The sequence below is a fragment of the Scyliorhinus canicula genome, chromosome 19, assembly GCF_902713615.1.
Source record: "Scyliorhinus canicula chromosome 19, sScyCan1.1, whole genome shotgun sequence".
NCBI classification, from domain to species: Eukaryota; Metazoa; Chordata; class Chondrichthyes; order Carcharhiniformes; family Scyliorhinidae; genus Scyliorhinus; species Scyliorhinus canicula.
Window position 1 is genome coordinate 39,842,271 of NC_052164.1, and position 16,294 is coordinate 39,858,564.

The following is a 16,294-nucleotide window of genomic DNA, read 5'->3' on the forward strand; positions in this document are numbered from 1 at the left end:
GGACAGGCTTTCGGAGGTCAGGAAGTGAGTTCTGCCTGATGTAGCTGATCAAATAGTAACTTCTGATCTGTACCCGACCTACTCTCGACAATATCACACCCTTCCTTATCATGAATCTGTCCTTCTCTGCCTTAAAAATATTCATAAGCTCTGCTTCCACCACCTTTTCAGAAAGAGAATTCTAAAGGCAAACAACAATCTGAGAAAAAAGATTTCACCTCATCACTGTTTTAAATGGGCAACCTCTTCTTTTTAAACTGTGACCCCTAGTTCTAGATTCTCCCACAAGAGGAAACCTCCTCTCCACATCCACTCTGTCAAGACCACTCAGGATCTTGTGTTTCAATCAAGTTGCTTTTTACTCTTCTAAACTCCAGTGGATAGAAGCCAAGCCTGCCTAACCGTTGCTCACTAGACAACCCATCATTTCCAGGTATTAGTCTAGTAAACCCTCTCTAAATGACTTCCAACATATTTACTTCCCCCTTAAATAAGGCAACCAATACTGTACACAGTACTCCAGATGTGGTCTCACTCATGCCCTGTATGACTGAAGCATAACCTCCCTACTTATGTATTCAATTTCCCTCTCAATAAACAATAACATTCTATTAGCTTTCTTAATTACTTGCTGTACCTGCACACTAGCCTTTCGTGACTAATTCACTTGGACAACCCGATCCCTCTGCACCTTGGAAGCACTGCAGTCTCCCACCATTTAGATAATATACTTAATTTTATTTCCCCTGACAAAATGGACAATTTCACATTTTCTCACATTATACTCCATTTGCCAATCTTTGTCCACTCACTTAACCCATCTGCATCTTTTGGAGCTTCTTTAAATAATTTTTTTTTATTGAAAGAGTTTTTCCATACAAACATTTACCCCTACTAATTTTTAAATTATTTACAACACAATCCCTCTAGGCAAATGTCCCTCCCTCGCCCGCCCTCTCGCGCGCACCAGTCCTCCCCCCCCCCCCCCCCCCCCCCCCAGGCAACCTTAACAAACAAGGCAGCCTACAGTTTCAGACATGAGCAGCGAGCAGACTTGCCCGCGTTACAGTCGTGCATGTCCCTCCACGACCCTTGCTGCCCCCCCCTCCCCTCCCCCCCCCTCCCCTCCCCTCCCCCCCCTCCCCTCCCCTCCCTCCCCCCCCCTCCCTCCCCCCCCCCCCCCGGGTTGCTGCTGCCACGACCCCGAACGTCTATCTCTGATCTAAAAAGTCAAGGAAAGGTTGCCACCGCCTGGCGAATCCCTGTACCGACCCTCTCAGGGCAAATTTGATCCTTTCTAGCTGAATATAGCTAGCCATATCGTTAATCCAAGTTTCAACGCTTGGAGGCCTCGCGTCCTTCCATTGAATTAATATCCTTCGTCGAGCCACTAGGGACGCAAAGGCCAGTATTCCGGCCTCCCTAGCCTCCTGTACCCCCGGTTCTACCCCGACCCCAAAGATCGCAAGCCCCCATCCTGGTTTGACCCTGGACCCCACCACCTTCGACACCGTCCTTGCCACCCCCTTCCAGAACCCTTCCAGCACCGGACATGCCCAGAACATATGCACATGGTTCGCTGGGCTTCCCAGACATCTGACACACCTGTCCTCACCCCCAAAGAACCGGCTCATCCTTGTCCCCGTCATGTGAGCTCTATGCAGCACCTTAAATTGAATGAGGCTCAGTCTCGCACACGAGGAGGAAGAGTTGACCTTCTCCAGTGCATCCGCCCACGTCCCGTCTTCTATCTGCTCTCCCAGCTCCCCTTCCCACTTGGCTTTCAGCTCCTCCCCTGATGCTGCTTCCGCCTCCTGCATTATCTTGTAGATGTCTGATATCTTCCCCCCTCCGACCCAGACCCCCGAGAGCACCCTATCACTCGCCCCCTTACTGGGGAGCAGGGGAAACCCCTCCACCTGCCGCCTAGCAAATGCCTTCACTTGTAAATATCTGAACATGTTTCCCGGGGGGAGCTCAAACTTCTCCTCCAGCCCTCCCAGGCTCGCAAACCTCCCCTCTATAAACAGGTCCTTCAGCTGCCGTATGCCCACCCTGTACCAGCTCTGAAATCCCCCGTCGATGTTCCCCGGGATGAATCTATGGTTCCATCTTATTGGCGCCGCCAACAGACCTCCCATTTCCCCCCTATGTCGCCTCCACTGCCCCCATATCTTGAGGGTGGCCGCCACCACCGGGCTCGTGGTGTACCTCGTGGGGGGGAGCGGCCATGGTGCCGTTACTAGGGCCCCCAGGCTTGTGTTGCCACAGGACGCCCTCTCCATTCGTTTCCAAGCTGCCCTCTCCCCTTCCATCATCCACTTGCGCACCATTGACACATTTGCCGCCCAGTAGTACCCCGAGAGATTGGGCAGTGCCAGCCCTCCACTGTCCCTACTCCGCTCCAAAAAGACCCTCCTCACCCTTGGGGTGCCATGCGCCCACACGTAGCTCATGATGCTGCTCGTCACCTTTTTGAAGAAGGCCCTAGGGAGGAAGATGGGCAAGCACTGAAATAAAAACAAGAACCTTGGGAGGACCGTCATTTTGATTGACTGCACCCTCCCCGCCAGCGACAACGGTACCATGTCCCACCTCTTAAATTCCTCCTCCATCTGTTCCACCAGCCTGGAAAAGTTCAACTTGTGGAGGGTCCCCCAGTTCCTTGCCACCTGCACCCCTAAGTACCTAAAGCTCTTTCCTGCTCGCTTGAAGGGGAGTCTCCCAATACCCTCTCCCTGGTCCCCCGGGTGTATCACAAAAACCTCGCTTTTGCCCAAATTTAGTTTGTACCCCGAAAAGTCCCCAAACTCTGCTAATAGTTCCATTATCTCCGGCATTCCCCCTTCTGGGTCTGCCACGTACAGCAGTAGATCATCCGCATACAGCGATACTCGATGTTCCTCCCCTCCCCTAGTCAGTCCTCTCCACCCCCCTGAACCCCTCAGTGCCATCGCCAACGGTTCAATCGCCAGTGCGAAAAGTAGGGGGGATAGGGGACATCCCTGCCTGGTCCCTCGGTGGAGCCCGAAATACTCCGACCTCCTCCCGTTTGTCACTACACTCGCCGTCGGGGCCGAGTAGAGCAACTTCACCCACTTAATAAACCCTTCCCCAAACCCAAACCGTTCCAACGTCTCCCACAGGTACTCCCACTCCACCCTATCGAATGCCTTCTCCGCGTCCAGCGCTACCACTATCTCAGCCTCCCCCTCCACTGCCGGCATCATAATTACATTCAGCAGTCTCCGCACGTTCGTGTTGAGCTGCCGCCCCTTCACGAACCCCGTCTGGTCCTCATGGATTACCCCTGGCACACAATCCTCTATTCTAGCTGCCAGGATCTTTGCCAGCAACTTGGCATCCACGTTCAGAAGCGAGATAGGCCTGTAGGACCCGCACTGCACGGGGTCTTTATCCCGCTTCAATATCAGGGAGATCAGAGCCTGCGACATTGTCGGGGGCAGAACCCCCCCCTCTCGCGCCTCATTAAAGGCTCGTACCAGTACCGGTCCCACCAAGTCCACATTTTTCTTATAGAATTCCACCGGGAACCCATCTGGCCCCGGCGCCTTCCCCGCTTGCATCTGACCTATTCCCTTGACTAGCTCCTCTAGCCCTATTGGCGCCCCCAGCCCTTCTACCAGCCCCTCCTGGACCCTTGGGAACCTCAATTTGTTTAGGAAGTCCTCCATTCCCCCTCTCCTCGTCGGCGGCTCAGACTGATACAACTCCTTGTAAAAATCCCTGAAGACCCCGTTCACTTCTTGCCCCTTCTGCACTACCTTCCCGCCCCTCTCCTTCACTCCCCCAATCTCCCTAGCCGCATCTCGTTTGCGAAGCTGGTGTGCCAGCATCCTGCTCGCCTTTTCCCCATACTCATAGACCGCGCCCTGTGCCCTTCTCCACTGCGTCTCTGCCTTCCTGGTGGTCAGCAGGTCGAACTTGACCTGCAGGCTGCGCCGTTCTCCCAGCAGCCCCTCCTCTGGTGCCTCCGCATATCTCCTATCCACTTCCAATAGCTCCCCCACCAGCCTCTCCCTCTCCTGCCTCTCCTTTCTTTCTCTGTGCGCCCTTATGGAGATCAGCTCTCCCCTGATCACTGCCTTCAGGGCCTCCCAGACCATCCCCACCTGCACCTCACCCGTGTCATTCAAGTCCAGATAGCTCTCAATGCTCTTCCGGACCCTTTTACACACCTCGTCGTCCGCTAACAGCCCCACATCCAGCCGCCACAGCGGGCGCTGGTCCCGCGCCTCCCCCATTTCCACATCCACCCAATGCGGTGCATGATCAGAGATCGCAATGGCCGAGTACTCAGCTTCCCGTACCCTCGGGATCAGCCCCCTGCTCAACACGAAGAAATCGATTCTGGAGTACACTCTATGGACGTGGGAGAAAAAGGAATACTCCCTCGCCCTCGGCCTACCAAACCTCCATGGGTCTACTCCTCCCATCTGCTCCATGTACCCCCTCAGCACTTCTGCCGCTGCCGGCCTCCTATTGGTCCTTGAGCTCGATCTGTCTAGCCCGGGGTCCAGCACTGTGTTAAAGTCCCCCCCCATGATCAAGCCCCCTGCCTCCAGTCCCGGAATGAGGCCCAATAGGCGCCTCATAAAACCCGCGTCATCCCAGTTCGGGGCATATACGTTGACCATCACCACTTTCTCCCCCTGCAGCTTACCCTTCACCATCACATACCTACCCTCCTTATCCGCCACCACCTCCTCCGCCACGAACGACACCCTCTTTCCCACCAGAATCGCCACCCCCCGGTTCTTTGCGTCCAATCCAGAGTGGAACACCTGTCCCACCCACCCCCTTCTCAGGCGAACCTGGTCCACTACCTTCAAATGGGTCTCCTGTAACATTGCTACATCAGCCTTCAGTCCCTTCAGGTGTGAGAATACCCTTGATCTCTTGACCGGCCCATTCAACCCCCTCACGTTCCAAGTGATCAGCCGGGTCGCGGGACGACCCGCCCCCTTCCCCTGCCGATTAGCCATGTCCTGTTCCCTGCTCGCCCCGGGTCGACCCTCCCCTTCTGACCCGCTCCCCATGACGATGTCCCCCTCCCCCCACCTCTCCAGTCCTCCACTTCCCGTTTCTGGTCTTTTCAGCCGCGATGTACCCTCCATCGTACTCCCGTAAGTCAGCTGGTTCACGCTGACCCGGCTGCTCCTGCCACACTCCGACTCCCCCCGGCTCGGGGGGGGGGGGGCCTCCCCCCCCTTGCCACTCCTCCCTGGCCCCGCTCCAGCGCGGGAAAGGTCGCCATTGCTAGCCACGCCCCGCACTCCTCCCCTCCCCCCTCCTCTGCCCCGCGCGCGGGAAAACAGAGGAAAGCCCGCGCTTTCGCCCTGCCACACCCCACCCCACCATCTTCAGTTCCACCCCCGTCCCCGTCCATGCCTGTAAAGAACCCCCCCTAGGAGCCCATATCCCCGATCTGCTCTCCCCCCCGTCCCACCTCCCCAACTTAACATTATAAATAACAGATAAATAACAAATAACAATGTACTTAACAGTCGCCCTCTACCAAACAGCATAAATAACCATAAATAACCATGAATAACCACAATAACAATAACTAAGGGAAGTTGGCAAAGGGGGAAAAAACATCAGAAGAAAAACCACAGCAAGAGTTCAAAATCCAAACAAAGAATTCAGCTGAAAGTACCCGAGCGGCTACGGCCGCCAAGTATCCCCTGGGTCTAATTCGAGTCCAGCTTCTCTTCCTGTACAAAGGCCCACGCCTCCTCTGGGGACTCAAAATAGTGGTGTTGGTTCCTGTAGGTGACCCACAAGCGCGCTGGCTGCAGCATTCCGAACCTGATCCGTTTTGCATGTAGCACCGCCTTCGTCCGGTTGTACCGGGCCCGCCGCTTTGCCACCTCCGCACTCCAGTCCTGGTAGACCCTCACCGTCGAATTCTCCCACTTGCTGCTCCTTTCCCTCTTGGCCCACTCCAGCACTCTCTCACGATCGCTGAGTCGCTGGAACCGCACCAGCACCGCCCTCGGGGGCTCATTTGCTCTTGGCCTCCTAGCCATGACCCTGTAGGCCTCTTCCAGCTCCAGGGGCGAAGGGACGGCCCCTGCCCCCATCAGGGAGCTCAGCATTTCTGCTACATATCCCGGGAGGTCTGACCCCTCCAGGCCTTCTGCCAGGCCCAAGATCCTCAGGTTCTTCCGCCTCATTCGGGTATCCAGCTCCTCAAAACGGCTCTGCCATTTCAGGTGGAGTGCCTCGTGCACCTCTACCTTTCCCACGAGGACCGTGGCCTCCTCCTCCCTCACAGTCATCTCCTGTTGCAGCTCCCGAATCGACGCCTCTTGGGTCGCCTGGGCTCCCATCAGCCTGGTGGTCGTCGCATTCATTGACTCCAAGAGCTCCATTTTCAGCTCCGTAAAGAAGCGCAGGAGAGCGGCCTGCTGCTCCTCCGCCCATTTCCTCCATTCCTCGGGTGCGCCACCGGCCGCCATTTTGGTCTTCTTCCCCCGCTTTTTTTTGGGAGCTGCTGTTGCTTTCTTTACCACCCCACTCCGGGTACCGACCATAAAGTTGGTCTGGTTCTCTTCAGGGAGCCTTCCCCCACCGGGGTTTGTCCTTACAGCGCCGTTGGGGCCCTCCAATCGGCCCGAAAACACCTTTGCAGCAGGAGCAGCCAAACGTGCGACTTAGCTGGTCATAGCCGCAACCGGAAGTCCCTTTTGGAGCTTCTTTATGTCATCTTCCAATTTACTTTCCTAACTATCTTTGTGTCATGAACATACATGTTTTAGAAGTTCCAGCAGTGGAGGTAGAGAGTTGTTACAAAATAAGCACTCTTAAAATGTGCTTTTGGACTAGGTTATAAGAAACATACATCAAGATGAAATAGTTCCTTTGTCTGTAAGGTGCTCATGGTTCATATTTACCTAATGCTCAATTGTACTGTAAGTTCTGGGCGGCACAGCAGCACAGTGGTTGGCACTGTTGCTTCACAGCTCCAGGGTCCCAGGTTTGATTCCTGGCTTGGGTCACTGTCTGTGCTGAGTCTGCACTTTCTCCCCTTGTCTGCATGGCTTTCCTCCAGGTGCTCCAGTTTCTTCCCACAGTCCAAAGATGTGCAGGTTAGGTGGATTGGCCATGCTAAATTGCCCTTAGTGTCCAAAAAGGTTGGGTGGGGTTACAGGGATAGGGTGGAGGTGTGGGCTTTGGTAGGGTGCTCTTTCCAAGGGCTGGAGCAGATTGGCTGGCCTCCTTCAGCACTGTAAATTCTATGATTCTATTATTCTGGTGTTGACATAAGTGTCAGTACATATATGCATTGAGATTATTTTCATTCTAGTATTATTTCAGAAAATACATGATAAATTTCAAAATAATTTTGATGACAATTGTGTATTTTTCAACCATTTCCAGGCTCAAATATAGTATTTATCCAGTGTCACAAGTCTGGAGAGTAAATCAGCTCTGTGCACTGAACAGGAGCATAACACACTGAGCGGATTCCAGTTATGGTGCAGCATTCCCAATACCCGCATGCTTCACTCTTTCCTATTTTAATGTAGGTGTTAACATTGGCTAATGCTTGGGTTGCAAGAGGGGCAGGGAGGAAAATGGCGCCAGAAGTTTTCTTTCCTTTGAAGCAGTTGATGCAGACAGTGGTAAAGAAAAAAAACAGGCTGATAGATTTGACACAAAATAGCTGAGAGATGTAGAAACATTACTTGTCCAAAGTCCCATTGAATATTTGCTTCTTAGAAGCCTTATGGAGAGAGGGCACTGAGAGGTAATGATGGTACCGCTTGTACATCTATTTCTGACTGTTGTGTACCTTCTGTGGGCGATTAGAAATGTCAAAGTGGCAAGATGTTGATAAACACAACGGCAGCTCAGCTCTCTGGTGATGTCTTATTCATTCTTCACTCTGAAATGTATACCACTGACATGTTTACCGATCAATGCATGCGTTCTTTTTTTACTGGGGTCAAGAATGAAACACAGTTGAAACAGTGGTCACGTCAAAACACTTCATAAAAACATGCCACGTTGTGTTTTTTTGTTCCTGTCGCCAGTTCAGGTTACCAGAAGTAAAGTGCAATGGCATCACTTATTTAGTGAATGGTCGATGATACTGTCCCAAACACACAAACAAATCAAAGGTTGTATTTCTAATAACATGTTAGGGACGTAAAGAATCGTAATTTCCATAATAAGAAAAAAATGCAGCATGGATTAAAATCAAAACATGTTTTTCCCCTTGAAACATCAATTTATGCATGGATTTCAAACTGATATATATATAATAGTTGAGTTGATGGTAACATTACAATCCTTGAACTGACTGCCTTGTCTATAGTTTCTTGCATACTGTTCTTTATTTACAGTGACAGGATGCCTTCAGGTAATATTTCCTGGTTTGCCTTGATGTGGTGTCTGCTTAATTTGTATTTAAAAGTTTTTTTGTCTGGAAGCTTGTTATTTTTCTCTCTCATCTTCCATACGTTTTTCTTTTATTGGCCTTGCCAAGCTTCAGTTTTGTGTGGTGTTTCGACAGTGTTGCCCTGCCAGTCATTCCAGACTCTCTGGGTATTTAGTATCCAATTAACTTTGAACTGACAGATGTCACATAGGCCATTCAACCCCTCCAGCCAGCCTGTCCAGCCATGGCTGATCTGTGGCCAAACTCCATATACCTGCCTTTGGCCCATATCCCTAATATATTTGCTTAACAAAGATTTATCTTTCGCAGATTTAAAATTAACAATGAATATAATTCGACAATAGACGTGTGGTCCCTTAAGGTCTGGGACATTGCTAGAAATTATTCCTAAACTCACCACTGCTTTAGGTTTGCGAGGCTGGTGTTGCATTTTAATTCAACAACTCGCCCAGTGCCAAAATAGAGCAACTTCAAACTCCTCTGAAGTTTCGGAGTCAATATAATCCTTGTCCTTTCCTCCTGATGCTCAGATACAAACCTCTTCCATTCTTGTTGATTTCTTGGGCCAATCTTACAGTATAGGGTGTTCTTTGACCTGCATCTTCCCTTATCTCTGACCATGCCTAACTTATGTGTCTCTTCATTGGGCAGCACAAGTGGATAGCACTGTGGCTTCACAGCATCAGGGTCCCAGGTTCGATTCCCCACTGGGTCACTGTCTGTGCGGTGTCTGCACGTTCTCCCCGTGTCTGCGTGGGTTTCCTCCGGGTGCTCCAGTTTCCTCCCACAGTCCAAAGACGTGCAGGTTGGGTGGATTGGCCATGATAAATTGCCCTTAATGACCAAAAAAGGTTAGGAGGGGTTATTGTGTTAGGGGGATAGGGTTGAAGTGAGGGCTTAAGTTGGTCCGTACAGACTCGATGGGCTGAATGGCCTTCTTCTGCACTGTATGTTCTATGTTCTCCCCTACCCTCTTTTTGTTAAAAACAAGATACATTTTCAGTTTACTTAGGGCTGTTCTTTGCTCCGTCCCCACGCTAGGTTTGTCACTGTGTTCCGTTGCCTTGGCCCTGGTGTGGGGTTCTATCCTGTGTCCCAGAGATCTGGAAGCGTACCCTCTGCTGCCTCTGTCTGATCTTTTCGCCAAGGCTGTGCACAGGGCTCAGCACCTGCACCTCGTCGCCGCTGAATCCTTCAAGGATTTCGTACGTAGCCAACCATAAACGCAAGTTATTGTGGGAGATAATGAGCTTGAACGATTGCTTTGTTGTGGAGCCCCAAGGAGAGGGACCTGCGTCTAATTTGCATGTGTGTGTCTTTTATTCCACCCCCCCCCCTCCCCTTCAACAGGAACGAAAATATATCCCCGAGGAGCAGCGCCATTCTCACAAGAGTTCGCCTTCTGCTTTCTGCCAGTCTGAAACCATCCCAGCACCAACTGGCAAAGAGGATGCCCAGCAACGATCGGTAATTTAAACACCAATGTAAACAAAACATCCGAACCTAAATTCAGCCTTTTAACACGACACGTTTGATTTTTTTTTTGCTTAATAGTTTCTGTCGCTAAGTCTTCGGTGCAAAACCATATCACTCTAAGTCATTATCGCCAATCGAGTTTTTGTCCTTGTATTGTACATTCCTGAACGAACTAAAGTTTGTAGTTCGTAGCATTGACCTCGGCAATATGCATGACTCCACAGACCGTTGACTGAATCCAAACTCGATGATGATTCTAATTCCACACAGTTCAAGACACTATTTAACCACCCAATACAGTCAAATGTAACCGGGCGTTTTTAAAAAATATTCCCTGACTCTCAGTGCATGTTCGAATTTATAGTGCATTTCGAAGTTAGAAAGGAAAAGACCCGTACTGTAACTGGAAGTGATTGGAACAACAAGTTACAATTCGCCTTCTCTCACAGGATAGCGAGCTGCTCCTGTACTCGCTGCTGCTCATTCAGTCCTGGCTCAATCCCGTTCAGAACAGTCGAGCTTTCAGGACCTCGGACAGGGTTTACGACAAATTGCGGGACCTGGAAGAAGGCATCTATGCTCTGATGAAGGTAGGTGTACACAATGCAACCAGCGCTACTTAGAGCGATGGAACGTGTCAGCGTTTCGAAACGAGGAGGTAATGTGACAGGAAAGACGAAATGTTGACCCGTTCAGTTTGGACCTTGTTTCAAGTATTCGTTTAGTCTTTCGTTGGTTTAGGTACGTTTTACGGTACCTGTTTTAAAATAGCTAGAAAGCTCGATTTGTTTGTGTGTATGTTAACTTGGCGAAAGAGACAATGGGGTAAGTGACCCCGAGTATTTTCGGGCTTTTTGACCTTGATGTGAATACGAATTTAAAAGCAACGTACAGTAAGCAGCTCCCCAATCAACCGCAGTATCTTTTCAGGGTGTAACTATTTAGTTGAACTGGGTAATCCAATCTATTTTATGCAGCTAACTGATGCAGTTCCACATATTAAGCTTACAAAAACCAAAACTAAAGCTCATTCAATTATTCAAAAACCACTCACCAGGCGAAAACTGATCCAACAACGGAAAGATAGAAAATCGATAATAAGTGGGAAAGTAGTTAGGAGCAGCTATGGGACGGAGTTCTGGAACCTTGATCTCTGCTCTTCACGTTAGGTGAATGATATCGAGGGGACCATTTTGACTGACATCAGCGTAGCTGCTGAATTTAAATGATATCTTCACATCAATAAGGATTGCACTTGGGAAGTAATGAATTGTCGGCGATGCATTTTGGATGATGCTCTACAGACGGAATAAGCTGCTAACTGCATCCAAGTTGTTGATTTCTTTGGCCGGCGATGAACATAAAAGGGATTTGCAGGATTCAAAGAGTTACGGATCAATTACTTGGGTGGGAAAGGTAATGACAGACGGATTTTAACCCTTCAGATGTTAACAATAAGAGTGCCTACTCTGCCAAAACTATTAACAAACGACTGATAATGTGGCGTGGTAAGCTCGCTATTGTGATAATGAAACTATCATATGTTCGATCGATTGTTTTAACGATGTGATGTTCAACTGCAATGCAACCAGTTCAATAGCTGGCAAGGCGTGCCTCTGAATAAAAGCACAATACTGCGGGTGCTGGATCTGAAATAAAAACAGAAAATGCTGGAAAAACACATTAAGTCTGGCAGCATTAATATTTGGAGTCTAATATGACTCTTGCAAAAGGAGATTGAAATTTATCAAAATGGGTCATCAGAGTGTGGAGCAAGGTCCGCACAGCATTTACACATACATAGTAATGAATAATTCGACAAAATGTATGAAATATTAATTAGAAATCATGTAACAAGGTTTCGCTTTAGGTTAACATGCAAGTTCAACAAAGTTTAGAAGGATGAGTGAAGTTCTTGTCAAAACTTACAGAATACTGAGAGGCCTAGATAGAGTGGACATGGAGAGGGTGTTTCCACTGGGAGGGAAACTGGAGCCCGAGGGCACAGCCTCAGACTGACAGGACGAGCCTTTAAAACTGAGATGAGGAGCAGTTTCTTCAGCCAGAGGGTGGTGAAACTGTGGAACCCATTGTTGCAGAAGGCTGTGGAGGCCAAGTCATTGAGTGTCTTTAAGTCAAAGATAGATAGGTTATTGAATAATAAGGGGATCAGCCCGCTATCGGGAGAAGGCAGGAAAATGGTGATGAGATACATAGGCCAGCCAAATGGCTTGATTTTCCTCCTACATCTATGGTCTTATGTTATTAAAATAGTGAGAAGGAATGAAGAGGAAAAAGGAAATAAATTACATTTTGAAGAATCTTTCCATAGTAAATCAAATGGAATGGTTGAAATCCATAAGCAAATCTGTGCAAGTAATGAACTCAATCGTTTATTTTCTCCCTATGATTTTATATAAGCCTGATCTATTCCTAGGGCTAGTTTCCAAGGATACTCTTACTTAAAAGATATCCATGAATTTATCTGCCTCATCAAGCCATTTACTTATTCATTGTTACAATACCTCTCACTTGTATAACATTACACGTGGAAGAAAAGATAGCACATGTCAGAAGGTTCATTCAGGCAACTGCATAAACAATAATTACAAAATGTTAGCTTTCATCTGAATCCCAGGATTCATAATATTCTTGACCAATGCTCCATGTGCTACTCTTATAACATACAGAAGTGGAGCTAATATGATGGTTTTGGTCTAACTTTAGAATTTACTTTCCAGAAATGTGTCGCATGGCAATAAACGTGGAAGCCACTGCCAATTAATCAGTTGATTTTACTCAAATAAAATTGCAAAGGATAAATTGAAGAAACATTGTTCCATATGATGTAATTAGCAAGCTTTTGTTTTGCTTCATATTGCACAGTCAGAATCAATATATACCTACACAGAATCTATTCTATACTGTATGTTATCTGCATTTCTGAATAGATGGTCCCTTTACAAACCTGCTTTAAAACTAAATTGCTCTATCATTTCCCAGACTCTGGAAGATGGAGGATCTTCGCAAGGTTTTGCCTGGTTGAAATTTTCCTATGAAAGGTTCGATGGAAACTTAAGTGAGGAAGCTTTGATGAAAAACTATGGTCTCCTGGCCTGTTTTAAGAAGGATATGCACAAAGTTGAAACCTACCTGAAAGTTATGAATTGCAAACGTTTTGCAGAGAGTAACTGTACTGTGTAGTGTAAGGTTATAGACAAAATGAGCGAGGAAAACTCGATAAAGACTCAGAATGTTACACAGAATGTCTTAAAGTTGATTATTTAGAAGTAACTAATATATCTATATAGTTGTATATGTTATAACCAATGTTGGGTCTCTGAAATTTAGTTGCAGGGATATAGGAACTGTGGAAAATATTTTTCTGTAGGTGCATATTTTTCTGTAATTGTGATCAATATCCTACATTTCTTAGTAAAACCTAGTAAATATTTATCTTGCATTTTGCAATAAATTATTGCATTGAATTGCCAACAAACCTCTGATTGCTTTCTTAAACATTTTTGAGAATTTTCCTTTAATTGCTGTGATCATGCTCAAGAATGGGACACTTTGCATTTTGGGCACAGAGTATCAGTTTCAAGCACTTGCAGGTCAGTTTTAGCACAAGCAGATGCAGATTAAGGCATCTTCTACATTGACCCCGATGTAAAAACAAAATCATGTCAAAGTGTGACTTTAAAAATACTTGCATCTAACACTGCAAACCTTGCTATATTGTAGTAAGAGTTGAAATCATCTTTTTAAAATTGTATCCTTTGTGTAAGACATGTTTCAAAAATCCATGTTTGCTGTGTCTACAAATTCAAAAAGGCAATGATAGTTTCTTTCAAATCTAATTAAATCCCCTGAGCAAACTCTAACATTAGAACAGTAAGGTAAATTGTTTTTTTCATAGAATTTACAGTGCAGAAGGAGGCCATTCGGCCCATCGAGTCTGCACCGGCTCTTGGAAAGAGCACCCTACCCAAGCCCATACCTCCACCCTATCCCCATAACCCAGTAACCCCACCTAACACTAAGGGCAATTTGGACCCTAAGGACAATTTAGCATGGCCAATCCACCTAACCTGCACATCTTTGGACTGTGGGAGGAAACCGGAGCACCCGGAGGAAACCCATGCACACACGGGGAGAATGTGCAGACTCCACACAGACAGTAACCCAAGCTGGGATTCGAACCTGGTACCCTGGAGCTGTGAAGCATTTGTGCTAACCACTATGCTACCGTGCTGCCTATGGTAGCACAGTTTGAAACATATAAGATCCTGAAGGGGTCTCGGCAGGGTGGATGTGGAGAGGATGTTTCCTCTTGTGGGAAAATCTAGAATGAGGGTCACTGTCTAAAAATACTGGACCACCCATTTAAAACGTAGGTGAGAGAAAATCTTTTCACTCAAAGATTATCGTGATTCTTTAGAACTCTCCTCCTGAAATGGCAGTGGAAAGCAGGATATTTTAATATTTTTAAGGCCGAGGTGGCTAGATTTTGGTAAGCAATGGGGTGATAGTTTAATAGGGATAGATGTGATGCAGATTTGAGGTTACTATCAAATCAGCCATGATCTTATTAAATGGAAGAGTGGGCTCGAGCATCCAAATGGCCTTCTCTTCTGACTGTTCTAATGTTAGAGTTTGCTCAGGAGGTATAATTAAAACGTCCAAATGGCCTACTCCTGCTCCTTGCTTGTATGTTCGAATTAGCAATGTGCTAACCAATTTAAGGAAGTTTCATAGCAGCATTGGGAAACATCTTAAAAGTTGTAAAACCTTCCATTGTGAAAGTTATTGCATTTACCAGGGGGAGGTAAAATGGAGCAATTATTGAATGTGTTGAGTGGTCTGTTTTTATGCTATATATATATATCTGATGTATTCCGATGTACGTTTTCCGATCAGTGACCTGAATTCATCAGGTAATTCATGATATGCCATCATCGGATTTAGGGGGTGCCCCAAAGATGCACTGTGGAATCCCTCTAGCAAGTTCCCATTGGAAGAGTTTCCCTGCAATTGTCCAAAAGGGCTAACATCCCCTGGACAATTGCGCTGGGTTGGGAACTATCTGACAGAGAAATTTAGATTGCTAACTTTGGATGGTTTTGACAGCATTACACTCATAGCTACTCAGTGAGAGAAGGAAAAAAAATTATTCCCATCGTCGAAGGAACAATTTTAAACACCCAGACTAAGCCCACACTGTGCATGCCCGACACCCCATCTCCCAGTGGACCCCCAACCAAGCATCCACCCCCTCATGGTATTCCTCACCTGCACAAGATTCATCAACCCCCCCTCAACGTGACTCTCCCTGACCCGACTGGGCCGGATCTGACAACCCCCGATCCATTCCCCGATTCTCTGTTGATTATTCTCTTTGTCTACTATGTACGTACTATGTACGTTCCCTCCACCGCAGAAAAATACTTTTCACTGTACTTCGGTACGTGACAATAAATCAAATCAAACCAACCAGTGCCCTGACCCAACCCCTCCTTGACTGGCAAAGCTCTCTGATCTGACACTGATTTGATCTTCCCCCGACCCAGCCCCATGTCGACACTTCCGCCCAGAACCCCCTTGATGTCCAACTCCTCACCTCTTATGTCTCAATCTACCCTCCCTCCCTCCCAATGTCCAGATTCCCCCCATGTCCGAACCCATCGCCCATGTCTAGATCCCCCCCCCCATGTTCAGATCGGGGCACCCTCTGCCGATGTCTGAACCCCCACTCCTACATCCCATTCAATTACCTTCCAAACTTGCCTTCTCCCTTTCAAGTGGAGTACTTCACTTGGAACGTCCCAAAAGGGAATTAGACTGTTACCTGAAAAGGAAGAATGGCCAGGGTTAAGGGGAGAATTGCTCATTTTAGAGAGCTGGTGCAGACACGATAGATCGAATGGACTCCTTCTGCACTGTAAGAATTCAGTGGTTCAGTGTTAGTTATAAAACGCCCTTTCCCCTGGGGGATCGAACACATGGCTCTGCACTCCGACTAAAGAATCAATGAAGCTGCGCCCCAGCCGGATCAGCCTATCAGGAGGCAGAGCAACCAGTGGGCGGGGCTTATTGTGATGGCCAATCAAGAGCCAGCGTTCACCATGGAAACCGGGCTGAGTGACAGGAGGCGGCTGGGCCGGAGGAGATGGCGGCGGAGGCGGTTCCGCTTCAGGCGGACATCGTGGACTTTAAAATACCGGCCGGAAATAATAAAACCCTCTTTGTCTGTAATATTCTGCCCAGAGAGTCCGAGGCAGAAGTTTATGTGAGTGCCGAGGTGGAGCTGACCCTGCTTGGGGGGGGGGGGAGAGGGGGAAAGAAACTGACCCTACTGGAGGGGGGGAGAGACTGACCCTACTGGGG

General features: G+C 48.0%; 2 protein-coding genes across 5 annotated transcripts in view; both read left to right on the plus strand.

The window, feature by feature from the left end:
• Positions 1 to 13,173, plus strand: part of LOC119954550 (somatotropin) — a 90,585-nt gene extending 77,412 nt beyond the window's left edge. For all 3 annotated transcript variants that reach the window (XM_038779879.1, XM_038779880.1, XM_038779881.1), the window contains 4 exons: positions 9,473 to 9,636; positions 9,782 to 9,898; positions 10,357 to 10,497; positions 12,911 to 13,173. In XM_038779879.1, the coding sequence (XP_038635807.1) occupies positions 9,473 to 9,636; positions 9,782 to 9,898; positions 10,357 to 10,497; positions 12,911 to 13,111 (623 nt within the window). In that variant the 3' untranslated portion in view covers positions 13,112 to 13,173. The remainder of the gene's footprint in view (positions 1 to 9,472; positions 9,637 to 9,781; positions 9,899 to 10,356; positions 10,498 to 12,910) is intronic.
• A 2,881-nt stretch (positions 13,174 to 16,054) lies between these two features.
• The window catches only part of rdm1 (RAD52 motif containing 1), a 27,748-nt gene continuing 27,508 nt past the window's right edge, over positions 16,055 to 16,294 (plus strand). For both annotated transcript variants that reach the window (XM_038779882.1, XM_038779883.1), the window contains exon 1: positions 16,055 to 16,196. In XM_038779882.1, coding sequence (XP_038635810.1) covers positions 16,077 to 16,196 — 120 coding nt within the window. In that variant the 5' untranslated portion in view covers positions 16,055 to 16,076. The remainder of the gene's footprint in view (positions 16,197 to 16,294) is intronic.